The 17,408-nt window shown below is 43.1% G+C and overlaps 1 protein-coding gene across 1 annotated transcript in view; it reads right to left on the reverse strand.

Moving 5' to 3' along the window:
• LOC308162551 (sacsin-like) overlaps positions 1 to 17,197 on the reverse strand; it is a gene marked incomplete at both ends in the record, with an annotated part of 30,586 nt that extends 13,389 nt beyond the window's left edge. The window contains 3 exons of the mRNA XM_080536697.1: positions 3,998 to 4,109; positions 11,522 to 11,609; positions 17,172 to 17,197. Coding sequence (XP_080392823.1) covers positions 3,998 to 4,109; positions 11,522 to 11,609; positions 17,172 to 17,197 — 226 coding nt within the window. The remainder of the gene's footprint in view (positions 1 to 3,997; positions 4,110 to 11,521; positions 11,610 to 17,171) is intronic.
• Between the last annotated feature and the right edge of the window lie 211 nt (positions 17,198 to 17,408).

The following is a 17,408-nucleotide window of genomic DNA, read 5'->3' on the forward strand; positions in this document are numbered from 1 at the left end:
TTGGTTGAATTTTGAAAAATTTAAAATTGCCCGTTCGTCCCTCTCTTCTTCTTCTTCGGTGTATGGGTAGTTGTTTTCCTCTCCACTCCACCAGGCTCGGGGCCGAGGGGCTACCCTTTTACCACCCCGAGACCTGGTTGAGGGGCTCACCCGGGCTATATTTCTGGACACCCCTCCAGAAGCCACGTCATCGTCTCGTCATCTAATACCGACAGACCATGCATCCCGTTGGGTGGGTGGTACACCGGGCAATCCAGGATAACATGGTCTGCGGTTTGGTCCTCTGCGCCACACTCGCACGACGCATTTGGGGCCAAGCCCCAGCTGTGCATTGATGAGCGGAAATGCCCGACGCCGGTCCGGAGACGATTGAGCCTCACCCAGGATAGCCTTGGCAAGTCCATCCCGAGGGGCTCAGGGCCGGCGACTGGGATGTGGTCGCGGAGTTTGGAGGTGTTTGCCTCCCACTCCACATATAATCCGCCCATCCTGCCGCACTGATGTTAAGATCTCTGCATTGCTGCCTGAGATCCTGTGCGGCAGGCACAAATGGGTGTCTCGACTTGAGACGCCGGGAGGGCTCCGCTGTTATAGTGAGCCTATCATGGAGCAGATGGTTATTAAGATCCACGGCCCGGCAGGCGAGACGTGCTGTGGCTCCCATGCGGCGGAGGCCTGCGGGCTGGATGCCTGCTAGGATGGGAAGGTTGTCCACGGGGGTAGGACGCAGGCATCCTGTCACAATGCGCAAGGCTTCGTTTATAGGCGAGTCGATGAGGCGGGTGTGGGCACTGCGACACCATACTGGGGCGCAGTATTCACTAGTTGAATAAACGAGGGCTAGGGCTGCCGTGCGCAAGGTCCTTGCGCCGGCGCCCCATCCCGAGCCAACCAGTCGCCTCATCAACGCCACACGAGCTGTTAACTTATTTTTTTATTTTTTTATTTGTTTTTCAGATTTTTATCCCTTTTTTCACCCAATTTGGTAGCCAATTGAACCCAACCTAGCATCCAATTATCCCCTGCCTATTGCGAAGGATCCGCCGCACGACCCCGTGGCCGGCAGTCCCAGAAGAGGCCGCCAGGCAGACTAGCTGACTGGCTCCTCGAGCCCAGCACCTGTTATTCCGGCACCCCGGGGGCGCTGTTGCGCGACGGATCCTTGTCCGGAAATATTCCTATACCGCCCTCGGGAGCGGCCGCCCAATATGCCGCTCCCCGTGTGTGCCCCAGCCATATCCGGATCTGGCGAGCTGGGATACGATCCCAGTCCCCGGTGGGCAGCTTGCACTAGTGGCCAGTGCTTAGACCGCTACACCACCGCGGGGCTCGAGCTGTTAACTTCTTGCGCAGTGACTCGAGGTGCCAGCGAAACGTGAGTGTCCTGTCCAATGTCACGCCGAGATAGATTGGCTCAGCGGAACATGGCAGGGGAGTTCCATCTAGGTGTACTCTAAGCTCACGTTTAGCCTCCCTGTTGTTACGGTGGAAGGCAGCCGACACCGTCTTTGCTTTGCTAAGCTTCAATCTCCATTTCCGGAAGTATGCCACTAGTGTCTGCATGTCCTGGCTCAGAATCCCCTCCACAGACTGCCAATTTTCAGCAGAGTACACCACTGCGAGGTCGTCTGCGTAGGCGTACTTCCGCGAGAGTGTGTTGGGCAGGTCATAGGTGTATATATTATAGAGGAGGGGGGCCAGGACCGATCCCTGAGGGACGCCGTTCTTAAGGTGTCGAAGCCTGCTTAGCTGTCCGCAACCGGTGGTGAGGGTAAAGCTGCGGTTACGGATGAGCTCCATGATCATTCTTACCATGTGCCTGTCCGGCAGCAGGCGGAGCAGCTTGCAGGTGAGGCCGCGATGCCATACGGTATCGTAGGCAGTCGTCAGGTCTATAAAGACGGCCCGGCCTTCTTTTTTGCCGAAAAGCAATCCTCGATGTCTTGAGTCATAAGGGTGACTTGATCTACGGTCGACCTCCCGCGTCGGAACCCGGCCTGCTCACGTGGGAGCAGCGGGTCGACAATTGGTTCGATGCGGGCATAGATGAGACGCTCGAGGATCTTGAAGGGGATGCATAACAGAGATGGGACGGTAACTCTTAGTCCCCCTCTTATCCAGGTCAACACGCATGCGTTGTTTTCCTATGGACTGCCTCGAGCAGCGTTCTCACCAAAAGCGAAGGGAAGCAAAGTGATGGATGCGTCGTTTCTAACCGGAGCGAAACCACTTTTCAAGCGGAGCATCCGTTGGTTCTTTGCTCCGGGAGTTACTTCGAATGCGCGTTCTCACAGCTCCAAACGACGCAGAGCAAAGCAAATTTTATCCTAAACTCCTAGACTCAACTGAAGCAAATGTTCTAGTGAGAACACCCCCTTAGGTTGCTAGCTAACTGGCTAGTGGTGGAACTTATCATCAGCAAGCTAGCTACATAGCTGCTTGTGTTTGATAATGGCTTGACCGTATATGGTAGCTAATATAATAATAAAATGTATATTATCTCCAACCTCTAATGTAACTGAAATTGTTTAAAGATTAAAAATCAAACTGTAGTTTTGTGGGTTTATTTGGTCATTTGAATGTTTTACTGTATGCTTTTTGATATATTTTTATGATGATCAAACCTACCAATTTGCACCAATGCCAATCTCTACAAATGGCGTATACATCTTTATACATGCCTATAAGGGTGAATAGTTCCAACTTTAAATTAGGGACAGCAAAAATCGAACGTGTGAGCATGTGAAAACAGCTTCAAAATAAACTTGGAAAAACAAGTTTGGAAATGTGTGTTTGGTCGATTAATTCTCTGTTGTTACAATGCCAATTGGTATATATATATATATATATAGTATTTTATATAGTTGGAAAGCCTGTTTATTTACCTTTACAATGATGTCCAACTTGTAAGGATCATGCATTTGTGGGATGAGCAGCACAGCTGATTATGTGGGTAGCGCCCAAGTAAAATTTGCCAAAATTCTCTGCCAATGCTAAACAGTGTATTCTCCTGTTGGTATTCACTAGTTTTGAGCTCCAGGTGCCTGATTAGCACCTGATTGGCAGCAGCTGTGTGCATGGGGCCTTCTGGGTGCTGCGCCCTACTGAAGTGATCATTTGGTGTCTGCTCCAAGCATCAGCATGCCACCGTTGTCTAATCTGGATAAGGCCCGTGCGATAAGTTGAAGTTGGTGTTCTGCAAAACCAAATTGCAGCATTATTTGGAGTCAGCCCTGGTACCATCTCCAAACTGATGACTGAAGTTCTGTGAAACCGGTGATGTCAAAGACAGACCGCGCAGTGGGCGTCCCAGGAAGACAACACCCCAAGAAGACCGGTTCATCACCCTTACAGCACTGAGGAACCTAGGCTGTCTTCTAGAGATTTGCAGGACGTTATGGCATACAGACTCTCTGATCAGACGGTTAGGAACAGACTGCACACAGACAATCTCCGTCCTCATGAGGCTACCAGGAAGTCTGCAATGACTGGAATGGAACCTGAACATGTGGGGAATGTCATGTTCAGTGATGAGTCCAGGTTCTGTCTGCGGAAGTTGGATGGCAGGGTCAAAGAATGGAGCCGACGTGGAGAACTCTATGCTGATTGTTGCACCGATCGTGTAACTGCTTTTGGTGGGGGCAGTGTCACGGCGGTATCTCCATCACTGGCACAACCAGGCTTGTCGTCATTGAACACCATCTCAATGCAGTGAGATATCGGGATGAGATTCTGCAGCCAGTGGCGATCCCATATCTCCACAATTTGGGACCTAACTCCAACCTCCAAGATGACAACGCTCGCCCCCACAGAGCCAGGATCATCACAGACTACCTCCAGAATGTGGAAGTAGCGAGAATGGAATGGCCTGCCAAGAGTCCAGACCTCAACCCAATTGAACACTTGTGGGATCAGCTTGGGCGTGCTGTACGTGTTAGAGTGATATATATATATATATATATACATATACTGTATATATAAAGCAAGGCAACCATACCTTGGTACTTTCCCAGATCATCACTCCAAAGGCTCTGCCTCCCATAGCTCCTCTCATCATGGATGAAGACCACCTCTGAGGCTCCAGCATCATCTGCATTCTGAATCAGCTCCTGTTCAAACCAAGGCACGGATAGAGAGATCAAATGGTAAATGGACTGCAATTATATAGAGCCTTTATCCAATGCCCTTTACAACGGCCTCTCATTCACCCATTCACACACCAATGGTGGCAAGCTACCATGCAAGCTGTCATCATTTAGCACCGTTTACTCAAAGGGATAGTGTGACATTTTGGAATTCAATAAAAAATGTCTTTCTACTTAACTTAACTGACCCAGAATCAGACAAACTCATAGATACCATTTGTACGTCTGTGCGTGCAGTCTGAAGTCTGTTGCTAAGCCGATGCTAAACTCGTTGGTGCAAAGACTGGAGGTCTTCAGGAACAGCTAGCCTCATGTATTTATGAGATTGTGATATTTCAATTATAGTGGTTTTAGAAGCAGTTAGTAATGCCAAGTTGAAAGAATCTTATGATTGTTATGTTTGTTATGATTATCAGTAAAATGAACACATTTGTAAAACATTGATGTATAGCTTTCAGTGTTTCCTCCAGGATTTTTCACATTAGTGGCAGAGTGGTCCTTTTTCGCATTTTTTTCCACGTGCACACGCATGAAACACGCACTGGCGCTCAAAACAAAGACGTAATTTCACCGAAAACTAGAGGGTGGCAACATAAAAATATATATAATAGTGGTTAAGCCATTAAAGCCGAACAGGTGATTTTATATAGAAGGTGATCAAATACCAAGATATCCTACAGCTGCAGCAGAACATGCGGAACACGCATACAGCACTGAACATATAGCCTACATGTGACTGACAGGCTAAGACACACACACACACACACACACACACACACACACACACACACACCAGTGGCGGCTGGTGATAAACATTTTGGGTGGGGCACAGGTTATGGGGGCATGCTCCACGGGGAAGAATATCAACTTTAAAATCTGGATTTACAGTCGATTTTAGCATGAGAATATATAACTTAATTATTTTTATATATAACTTATTAAAGGGCAAACTGCAAACACAACAAAAATATAATGCACAACAACTGACAAATCAACTGGAATAGTCTTTGTTAGCAGAGTAGACCTAATGTTAACAGAATGGACTTATACCCTTTGTCTATCTGTGCAGCGGTAAGGTGAATAATTCTAGCAGTACTGTCCAGACAGTTGTCTTGTTTAGCCATTCAACTAGGCCAGTGTTTCCTCTATATGCATTTATTGGTGGCGGGCCGCCACGAATGAATTTCCTCCGCCACCAAATGATTCAGACAGTCCACTTTGATTCAGGCTGCGCAGAAAGGCAGCGAGTTATTATGACCAGAGAACAGAAAAAAAGCATGTGTCCCTGAACGCTCCGCCAATCACTGTGAGTAAACTGACTCTGAGAATGTCCTCACGTCACATTTTAATGTAATACCCTATATGTTGGTTGAAGTGCAACATCTCAGCTTTCAGGGACAGTTGGATTTTTTTCGATAGCACAAACCGTTTAGAAATTACGGTAATTACAATGTCGGGTGCGGATTTGTGTCGGCAGCGGTACATTCGGCGCAGAAGTGGTATCTATACCAGATAAATAATAACCATTTGCTTACGTAATTTTTCGTTTGTTTACATAGTCTGAAACTACAGATGGTAAGCTTTCAAATGATGCGTCATACATTGAAATCGAAAAAAAAATCAAGACGACACGAGTATTTGAATGTTTGTTTGTATCATGTTGAATGGTGACTGCTAAACGCTGCTAGCGGCTAACGTTTCGTTCTAAAACGAAAGTATTGTAACGTCCCCACTTGGACAGTGGTTGAAATAATGACAGATAGCTTCTCTCATGTAATCTGTGGGTTAAAAAAACGTATAAATCGTATAAAAAACGATTCTTATGTGCCGTCACTTTAGCAACGACACAGTATTGTCAAGGGGAAAAGATGGGGAGACGATTTTTTTATTGACAACGGAATTACATGCTGGAAAAACATGCAGCTAAAATTCAGGGAACATTTGGACAATAAGAGACACACGGGAGAAGTACGGGAAAACAGGGCTGATGTGGGTGTCATCAAAGGTAAGAGTTTGTTTTCTTTAACTCAGCTGTTTACCGAATGCTCCATCTGACTGTGATTTTACTTCTGTAATGTGGTGGGTTGACATAATTCACGCACGGAACTATAGGTTGAGAGTATTGTTCCGTCCGCAGTTGAGTGCGTAGTACCCAAGTTGTTTAGACTGTTCTATTTACTGCTTGAGTGTGTTGTTGACAATCGTTCATGTCCTTCATTAAACGTTTAGCTTTGTCATTTGATACGCCGCCTACGACTCCCATCTCTCTGCACTACAGTAAACAGTTAATCAGTAACGTTAGCCGCTTTTGTGCTCATGTAGGCCTACTTCGTATTATATTATAGCTGATGATCTTTGTGTGTGTGTGTATGTGACTGTCAGTCACAAGTTTATATTCTGTATATTCATTTATTTATTTTTTGGCCATCCTCTAGTTTTGGCTGAAATTAGGTCGTTGTTTTGAGCGCGCGTACGCGTTTCATGCGCTTGCACGCGGAAAAAAATTTGCGCGGTCAAGGCTATCCGCCACCAATGTAAAAATTCCTGGAGGAAACACTGTAGGCTATTCAATGGAGAAAGACATGGAACACAATGCAATTGTGATAATAAATGTGTTCTTTGTTACTTCTTTAATTAAATTAAAGTGTACCTTTCTATTATCATACAATATTTCCTTGAACATGTAAACTCTATAATCATACAGTTGTCTTTCTATTAGTTGTCTCTGTCATACTGAACTGTTTGTTATCATCCTGAACTATCTCTGTTGCTCACCTCACCTCAGTTCTGTCTCTATTGCTCTCCTCTCCTGTTGTCTGTCTCTCTGTTGCTGTCCTGTTGTCTGTCTCTCTGTTGCTCTCCTCTCCTGTTGTCTGTCCGAATATCGGTTGTTAAGTCGCGACGTGTTTCCGGGTCCAAAGTTGGCTGAGGCGCTGTCTTCGAAATGCCGCAATAATAATAATAATTAATTATATAGCGCTTTTCCAAGGCTCAAATACCCTGACAATATGGGGAAAACGGGAAAGTGCTGTGTCCCTTGTTGTATGAATAGATCAGAGTCTAAAAAACGATTAAACTGTCATTCTACCGCTGTAGTACACTGGTATTCTGGTGCGGAGAATTTCTGGTTTGGACCCGGAAATTGCAAAACGTCACGTTTGACGTCAGACTTAACAACCGGAAATTCAGGGCTCTCAAGTCTCACGCATTTATTTATTTTTTACTACCCCTAGTGGTAGTGGCCCTAGGCTGCAGCCTAGGTAAGCCTATAATCTGCGCATGCTCCGACCGAGAAATAGGAGACAGCCAATTGGAGCGCTGCTACAGCTCACGTGTAAGCCAAAAGTATTTGGACTGCCATAGACTGCCATTCGGCCGGCGCCCCGACTCCTCCCCTATGTCTTTTCACAGTGAATTTTACACACACACTAGTGTTGCACGATATACCGGTACCAACGATATACCGCGGTGCCAAAATGTCACGGTGCCTACTATACCATAAGCTTTATACAACGGTACTACCGTGGAATACTATACTACCGTGTTGAACACGGTACCAGCGGGGCAACTCATAACACTTTCGGCTGCGTTCGTCAATTCGCTCCGAGAGAGCGCACACTGGGTGCAACGTCACAGAGCGACCGATTCGTTTGATTGGACGAGAGGCGTTCCGCGAGTGCGGGTCAGATTTCCAGAGCGAATTGACGAACGCAGCCTTTTTCGCGACTACCCATCGCGTTAGCTTTGTCGGCTAACAGGTTAGCAACCTCAAACGTTGTTCCTATGGTTCCTGCGAGCTCAGTGGGCATTAACTAGAAAATTAAAACCACTGAGTTTTCTTAAGTTGAGTTAAGTCTTGAGCTACAGTTTGGAAGTAGCCCTCTATTTTTTTGATATGCCAGTGTTTGCTTTTACTTTTCAAGTTCGTGAAAAAGACCCCACAGACGGACAGACATACAGACACAGAAAGACAGACAGACAGACAGACAGACAGACAGACAGACAGACAGACACACACACACACACACACACACACACACACACACTTTGCTATACTCTTGCAAAAGGCCAGTTGGTCTGTTTGATGTTTCAAACTACTTATTAATAAACATGTTATTCACAAAAATATCGGTTTCAGTACTTTTACTTACCTGTAGAGTTACAGTGTAATGCATTAAATGCATGTTATTCATGCACCACTCATTAAGTTATTGTAACTTGTATAAATACATTGCATGTTCATAAAAATAAAAAGTGTTACAAAAGTGCCGCGGTATCGCGATACTACTCAGTATCGTGATACTTGGGCTGGTATAGTATCGCAGGGTAAAATATTGGTATCGTGACAACACTAACACACACAGATAAAATGTTTATTGTATTGGAGGATTTTTAATGAATGCTGATAGGCGCCGACAGAATATCAGCCGCATTTTATGAATAAACAATGTTTATTTTAAAACAAGTAGCAACTAGGAAGTGGGGCTGCGTTGGAAGGTGGGGGCGGCGCCCTAGCGCCCTCTATTGGCCAGCCGCCATTGACACACACAGAAAGATCATCGAATATGAAGTACACGAGAGATAATCAGCTCATCGAATATGAAGTACACAAGAGTAGAGTACACAGGGAACCGGGAACGCGCATACAGCACTGAACAACATCCGTAGAATATAAACTTGTGACTGACAGTCACATACACACACACACACACAATGAAAGATCATCAGCTCATCAATACGAAGTAGGCCTACATGAGAGTACACGCACAAAACGGGCTAACGTTACTCATTAACTGTTTACACAAGTAAAATCACAGTTTGACAGTCAGATGGAGCATTCGGTAAACAACCAACAGCAAGGTAATGCATCAGCTGAGTTAAAGAAAACCAACTCTTACCTTTGATGACACCGACATGAGCCCTGTTTACCCGTACCTCCGCCGTTCTGATTTTAGAGGCAATAGATTATTTTTGCCCTGCGCATATTGGCCTGTAGTTAGACCATGCGACCACAGCTCCGTTGTGTCTCTTATTGTCCAAATGTTCCCTGAATTTTAGCTGCATGTTTTTCCAGCATGTAAATCCGTTGTCAATAAAAATGTGACTCCCCTTCTTTCCCCCTGCCAATACTGTGTCGTTTGTGACATTTACCAACGTTTATGCTATCAATAGTTCGAAGCTAGCGTTAGATGCGAGGCTGCTCGGGAACATTATTTGTTTCACAAAATAGCCTGATTTAGTTGACCATGAACATCAGAGACTAGACTATATTACGAATGTTCATTTAAAATACTCTATAGTGAGCACTGGTATAAGAACATGAACCAGAGAACAGCAGTAAATGCAAGAACCCACAGTAGTCGCTGATGATGTTAAATTTTCGATTAGGATAGGCATACGGGATTAAAGGGACGGGCGACGGGCGAAGAGAGAGGGAAGGGATTTCCAGAAATCCAAATGTCCCGCTAAATTCGGACCAATCACAAAACTGTTTTGCAAGCGCGTCGCCGACGAGGTTAATTGCAACATTGTAACATATTGTAACTTACTACACCCTAAATCGGAACGAAATGTAGGTCTGAAAGCGGCCTAATCTAGCTATAAAGTGGACTGAATCAATTAGTGGCAGGCAAAATATATTCGTGGCGGCCTGCCACGAATAAATGCATATAGAGGAAACACTGGCTTTTGTAAGACAATAATGACGCAGCTGTGGCTTAGTTATGAGGTCCTTTCCATGGCTGGCTAGCTGTTCCTGTAGACTCGGCTCAGCAACAAACATCTGACGCTCTCTGGAATTTACAGGGTTCCTACACGTTTCAACAAGTCAAATTTAAGACCTTTTTTTAGGCCTCTTTGAATATAGTTTTAGACCTATTTGCGACACCATATGATAGCTTTTTGTCATCCTCGAGGTGATGAAATTAGGGATTTCACTGCCATACAGACATACTGCATTTTTTGGGGGCTTGATTCATTTCTGTGTAAATAGATGTGGTTGGACTGATTTCCTTGCAGGATCTAATTTTTAAGACCTAGCACCTCATTTCTAAGACCTAACACCTCATGTTTTGCCTTTTAGGCCTTATAAATTGGATTGCTGGATTTAAGGCTTTTTAAGACCAGTGCGGGAACCCTGATTTAAACAACAACAAAGCTCTCTCCCAGCCACTTTGGTAAACAACTGAGGAATGGGGCTGGACAAATGTAACCGCTCAAATTCATAGATGGAGCTGAGGACTGTTCATGAGATTAAAATGGTAGTTTTAATAATGTTTTGAAGTATTTGTTTACAATTAACTTGTCTACAAACAATGGAATAAAACAAATCTCAGATTTTAGGTTCTGATGGGGCAAGACAGATTAACTAAGTTCATGAGGCATGTATGAGTTATATTCTTTGAGAATCAATAGCTATATACCCTTTATTTAAAATTCCAAAAATGTTTGTACCAATCCCAGATTTGCCCCGTTGAGTGAATAACACTTAATATGGTGTTCTATACATTTAACACGATTGTGTAAAGCGATTGTAAAAACATTGTATTCATGTGGTTACCAAGCCATTGAATAGCTTTGTAATTACATAGCCATGCAGTTCAACATTTGTGTTATGGAAAAAGGGAACAATCCTTATTCATTCCATGTGTGTAATTAGAACTACTCAACTCCATTACTAAAATTACACTTTAACAATTATTGCAAACATTTTACAGCATGATATTAAATATGCATTTACTTGGAAAATACTGGGTAAAACTGTTACCTAATAATTGCATATTCAATCAACTCAACATTTTAGATCACCACTATGTGCCATTTAGTACTACCTACATTCATTGTTGTTTTCTAAATACAATAGCAGGTAGTACCCAATTATAACATTACAGTGTAATAACATGTTTATATATAATTATATATAGATAGATATATACACCTTCAGTATCTGTCTAGTTAGACTAGTTAACCTCACCTTCAGTATCTGTCTAGTTAGACTAGTTAACCTCACCTTCAGTATCTGTCTAGTTAGACTAGTTAACCTCACCTTCAGTATCTGTCTAGTTAGACTAGTTAACCTCACCTTCAGTATCTGTCTAGTTAGACTAGGTAACCTCACCTTCAGTATCTGTCTAGTTAGACTAGTTAACCTCACCTTCAGTATCTGTCTAGTTAGACTAGTTAACCTCACCTTCAGTATCTGTCTGTTAGACTAGTTAACCTCACCTTCAGTATCTGTCTAGTTAGACTAGTTAACCTCACCTTCAGTATCTGTCTGTCTAGTTAGACTAGTTAACCTCACCTTCAGTATCTGTCTGTTAGACTAGTTAACCTCACCTTCAGTATCTGTCTGTCTAGTTAAGACTAGTTAACCTCACCTTCAGTATCTGTCCTCCGTCGGGGTATCTCCTCAGGATGTCCTTCAGGTAGTCAATAAAGGGTGGTGCTGTGGCACCAAAGGCATTTCTATACCAAAACAACAACAACATACAACAAGTCATCTAGCAGCCATCATCATTAAGTAGGACTAGCTTTCAGAGTATTTTTTATTTTATACCTAACCAAGGTTTTCAAAAATAATAATAATAATAAATATTTAGGGCAATTAACATATTAGCATACAGGGTTCGACAGTAACGCTTGCCCGCTTGCCCGGAGCAAGTAAAACATTCGCCGGGTTTGTTGGCGCAAGCCCGACGACGATCCTGGATATTTTTACCTGTGTGCAGGAACAACAGACGGCGCAGACGCCAGACCAGATGATCGTGGAGTGAAGATATTATTAAAGCTTACGTGCCTGTCGATCACCCGTCGCATCGCGTAACGCTTTAATAATATATTCACTCCACAATCATCTAGTCTGGTCTGGCGCCTGCGCCGTCTGTTGGTCCAGGCAAGCGTTCCTGTCAAACCCTGGCACACATACACAGATGGCGTTTACAACACTGTCAAACCCTGGCACACATACACAGATGGCGTTTACAACACGCACGTGGCAGACAGACAGACAGACAGACAGACAGACAGACAGACAGCACGTGGCTGGTGCTGCTCAGTCAAAGAATACACAACTTTGAAAATCTATTTTCTGCAATTCGACACATTTTGACATGACAGTAAATGTCGGGCCTGTTTACACTATAATCCAAACTAGTGGACAAACAAATAAAACTGGGCAAAATTGGGCCTATTAAAAAGGACATTTCATGCGATATTGTTTACATGACTACCGGTATTTGTTCTAACAGATTTGAACCATCTGCACCCCTATTTAGGAAATATTCACTATTACCCATCAACAAACTGAATATTTTTTTCCAAACATGCTTATTCATGCACAAATTCATTAACAATAAGCAAGATCTTCCTTCTACCTTCCATTGTTTCTTTATTTTTTCATCAGACATTCACTCATATCCAACAAGATACAGTAATCATCTCCACTTACCTCTCTGTCGAACATCTAGCCACCAATTCAACATTTGAATTGGGACACCAAAATGGCATGCCACGTCTTTGACCCAATAATCTATCTGTGCATAGGTTGAAGCAATGCGATGCACTGAACATATGAACATCTGTATTTACACATCACCTGACATTCATTAAGGTTCGCTATGCCATGGCCACCCCACGCTAGCTCTCTGTCCATCTTAGCCACCCCACACTAGCTCTCTGTCCCATCTTAGCCACCCGACACTAGCTCTCTGTCCATCTTAGCCACCCCACGCTAGCTCTCTGTCCCATCTTAGCCACCCCACGCTAGCTCTCTGTCCCATCTTAGCCACCCCACACTAGCTCTCTGTCCATCTTAGCCACCCGACACTAGCTCTCTGTCCCATCTTAGCCACCCCACACTAGCTCTCTGTCCCATCTTAGCCACCCCACACTAGCTCTCTGTCCCATCTTAGCCACCCGACACTAGCTCTCTGTCCATCTTAGCCACCCGACACTAGCTCTGTCCATCTTAGCCACCCGACACTAGCTGTCCATCTTAGCCACCCCACGCTAGCTCTCTGTCCCATCTTAGCCACCCCACACTAGCTCTCTGTCCCATCTTAGCCACCCGACACTAGCTCTCTGTCCATCTTAGCCACCCGACACTAGCTCTGTCCATCTTAGCCACCCGACACTAGCTCTGTCCATCTTAGCCACCCCACACTAGCTCTCTGTCCATCTTAGCCACCCCACACTAGCTCTCTGTCTCATCTTGGCCACCCCAGTCAAAGTCACTGATCATGACTAACTGTCTGGTTGTCATGATGATTGTCTGACAGACACAAAACGTAGGACACTAGTAGCCACCCCAGCCATGCCCTGTTCTCTGAGCCCCAGCCAGGCCATGTGAAGCTTTTTTTGCTAAGCATTTCATTGCACTATCTACGACTGTAGTCTGTGTATTCTGATAAATAAACTTTGATGACAGTTGTTTTTTCAGAGGGTTTTCCATCTAGTCTCCAGCTAATGCCCTACGTCTGTCGTCAGACTGTCAACTCTGTCAGAGTTGCTGGTTTGTTTGTCGTTGATTAAGCGTCAGTCGAATGATGTGGAAGGTTGTTGTTGTTGTTTGGTGTTTTTGTTTGAAAAACAAATGAGGCAGATTGTGAATTGTTGCTTTCCTCCATCAGATATTTCGGGTCCACAGGTGAATTATTACTCTGTTCTTCCTCCATTTCTCTTTTCATTTCTCTTGTCATCTCAAATTGACTAACGGATCTATACCGGACAAGTTTGGACACAATTAAATAGCAAAATGTAACCCAAACTATTAACCCTAACTATTAACTATCAATATAAGTTACTGTGACTGACGGTGGAAATGCGTGTTTAAGACATTTACTATATAAGAGGCGTTGATGAGAGCATCTTGCTGCTGATTTCTTTATTTAATATCCAGAAATTGTTTTTTTTATGTATTTTGACTTTTGCTAATTCTATCATCTATGTACCGTTTCCTCCATAAGTATGTATTCTTCATTGCCTTAAATGACTAAATAATTAAATTATTATTATATAATGATTGGAGCACTTTGAGCTGCAACGTTTGCATGAAAAGCACTATACAAATCAAGTTAATTATTAATATTATTATGCAAAAGTGCCATTCACTTCCCTTCTGACTCAGCAGTTACTTATTTCATGCTCCTGAATCTGTTAGATTTAACTGTTAAATTGTGTTCCGTTTCCTTCTTTCAGACAGACAGGGCTTGTTGAGTTCAAGATTGAACCTGACTATAATTTAATTTGTACATTTGCTGTGGTTAGGGATAAAACAAATATTCTGGATAGACAGACACCTCTACTGACCAATCACACGTTTGGGTAGATTAGTGGCTCAGAATGAACATGGAAATTGCCTTCAAAATATAATTGCCTTCAAAATAATTGATTAAATCAGTGATTTACTGATATTGATGCAGTAACCAAAATATATGAATTGCCAAATTACCTTTTTAATTATTTTTTCATGTGTCAAATGTGATGCTTTTATCACATGCCACAATTCAAAATGTGGCATCTTGCTGCCCCATTAATTAAGGAATAGGTAGCCCAGGGTTGCCAGATGGGGCGGGTCACCCGCCGAATGGGCTACTTTTGATCACACTGGCCTGGAAAAAAGGCATTAAGGCAGTATCAAAATATCAGTGCCTGAAAGTTGCAAAATGCGTGAAGTTAAAACACACACCCTAGTAGCTACATACAATGTGCATTTCACAAGCATCATTGGCAACAGACATCCAGTTTAGGGGCAGGAGATGGGCACCTGCCCAATAGTAATTAGCGGTTTTCTGACTATAATGTGACACCGTTTCAAAGGTCCTCATGTTGGGAATTGTGAAAGCTCGCAATCGAGCCAAACAAGTCTTGTTGTGAAAAAATGTGTTTTCCGGTTTTTGGCATAGGACGACAAATGAAGCGATGAAGAACCCACTCGATATCATAACCAATAGTTTTACATTCACTAAATACCTACATTTAGTTAGCAAAGTCGGGTGGGGGGTATTAGTGTGGCAGTGTGTGTAGCCACGCCCACCCCAGCTGTATGTAAGTAGCCATGTGCGTGTGGACCTGTTTGTTGACAAGTTTACAAAATGGATGCTGAAGCTCTTGCTAATGCCATCAACAGAATTTCAAAAGCAGGCAGAAATATCGACAGTGGACAATTAATGAACTCCTTCATATTGGACTATACATAACGGGAACTCCGAATCTGACGATGACGAAGAAGACAACGGAATTTCAGACATTTATCTCCACATCAGTTAGGGTGTTCACACAGATCATTTTGCTTTCACTTTAGATTACAATGTTAGCTATGTATCCATCACATAGAGAATTATATGAGAAAAACAATGGTCCAAACCCCATGGTTCTATCATGTATGGTTCAAAAGTTATCAAGGTTTACCTCTTTACATACACATGTGAATTCCAGGAATTTATCTCAATAGAATCTAGACCTAACAAGTGGTGACTGCTATGCAGAAATGGAACGCACATTATGAAATTCAACTCTATCTTTTAAACTATTCATTTTTATTACACGACCCATATATATATATCATTCTTTTCTGAATTTTAAGACCAATATTAATAGCAAATGGGAACATTGATCATGCAATTCATAGTGAGCCAGCTGACGTTACAAGTTAGCCAGACCATTCACACAAACAGCGTCTAGCGGGCGAGAGTAGACGAGGGCTCTTTAATCCCGTATACGTACATCTTTGTTACAGAATGACGAGGTGAGAGGTTCTGAGAGATGACACCTTGATGTGAGTCACCAGCACTTCAGGTATTTGTCATTGTATAAGCAATTCTATTTTATGAACATAGTAGTATTTCATAAAAGTGGTGTGTTGGTAACAGTGGGCAATCATTTTAAATGTACTGTCTTCTTTTTTCATTACAGCTTTGATGCCCAGATGGGATGGGAAGGAACTACACCGAAGTCCCACTAGATGGTTTATGGACTATAATGATAAATGCATACACACGGACACAACATTATTATTTTTTACCATTGTATTATTGTATTGCTCAATTGTATCTTGCCAAATGTTTTCCATTGCCATGAATGAATTTACTCTCTTGTACTTGTAATGGGATGTAAATACACTTTTGGCACACATGGCAATAAAAAAATACAAATTATTATTATTATTATTATTATTATTAAAACATGTCAGCCCTGCAAGTTTGTTTCCTGCGGGTTAGCTGACAACCCCACTGACAGATGACAGGTAGATAATGACAGGTAGTGTAACGGGGGAGTGGTTGTCTTGAGGGGGTGGTTGGGGTGGAGTTAACCAGCTATTGTTCCCACCCATTACCTCTGTGAAAAAAGTCTGTGAAGACTTTGAGCCTGGTCATTTGGAGGGTATCAACATTTAAATATCCATGACTTCTTCAACTTGTTCAGATGTCAATGGATGACACATCATTTTAAAGCTTACAATCTACCCTTTCATAATCTGGAAAAAAACTGGAAAATAATTTTGCCAGACTTGCGGACTTTTTAACCAGACCCTGTCGCATATAGCTTTGGGGCTGGTTTTGGGATTTTTAGACTGTGGTTAGGCTGTAAATTGTCAATCCCTTCTGTCGTAAATTTACAAATCTGGCTGTAAATTGTCAATCCCCTGTCGTAGCCACGTGCCCGCGCATCACTGTGAGCTGCGAGGCGCGCCGCCGCTGCAAAACAGATTGAAAACAAGGCGGAAACCGCCGGCACCGGCACACTGAAAAAACCTTATGGTCTTTTAAAAGAAAATGTAATCAAACCATTTTAAAAATCTGACCCAGATGTCGAACTTATTTGACTCCTTATTTACGGTATTATGACCCACATTCTACATCAATCACACAAGTAAATTACAGCCACAACAGTTGAGCATCTGTTTTTAGCGCCATATAACCATTTGGAAAGCATTTATTAATTAAATTATTAACGATTATTATCCTAACTTTGAAACCGTGTCCACAACTTTGACACCGTATTCTGCACAGATGTCAACATCCTACTCACCGAGTGTTCCTCCGTGTCCTCGACATCCTTCCGCATTTCTAGGACTCTATGAATGAGAACCAATGGATGATATGAGATCATGATATTGTGATGACAAATACAACCGTCCTGTTCAGCAGGGGAAAAAAGTATGGTATTGTTTTATATAAAAAATAAAATCCAAGGCACTCCTCAAATCCGCTGTCATGTGTGGCGCGTTTAACGCACCTGGTTTGATTTTCGTTCACTTTTAATTGT

This window comes from Nansenia antarctica, assembly GCF_963989245.1.
Source record: "Nansenia antarctica genome assembly, chromosome: 7".
NCBI lineage: Eukaryota > Metazoa > Chordata > Actinopteri > Argentiniformes > Microstomatidae > Nansenia > Nansenia antarctica.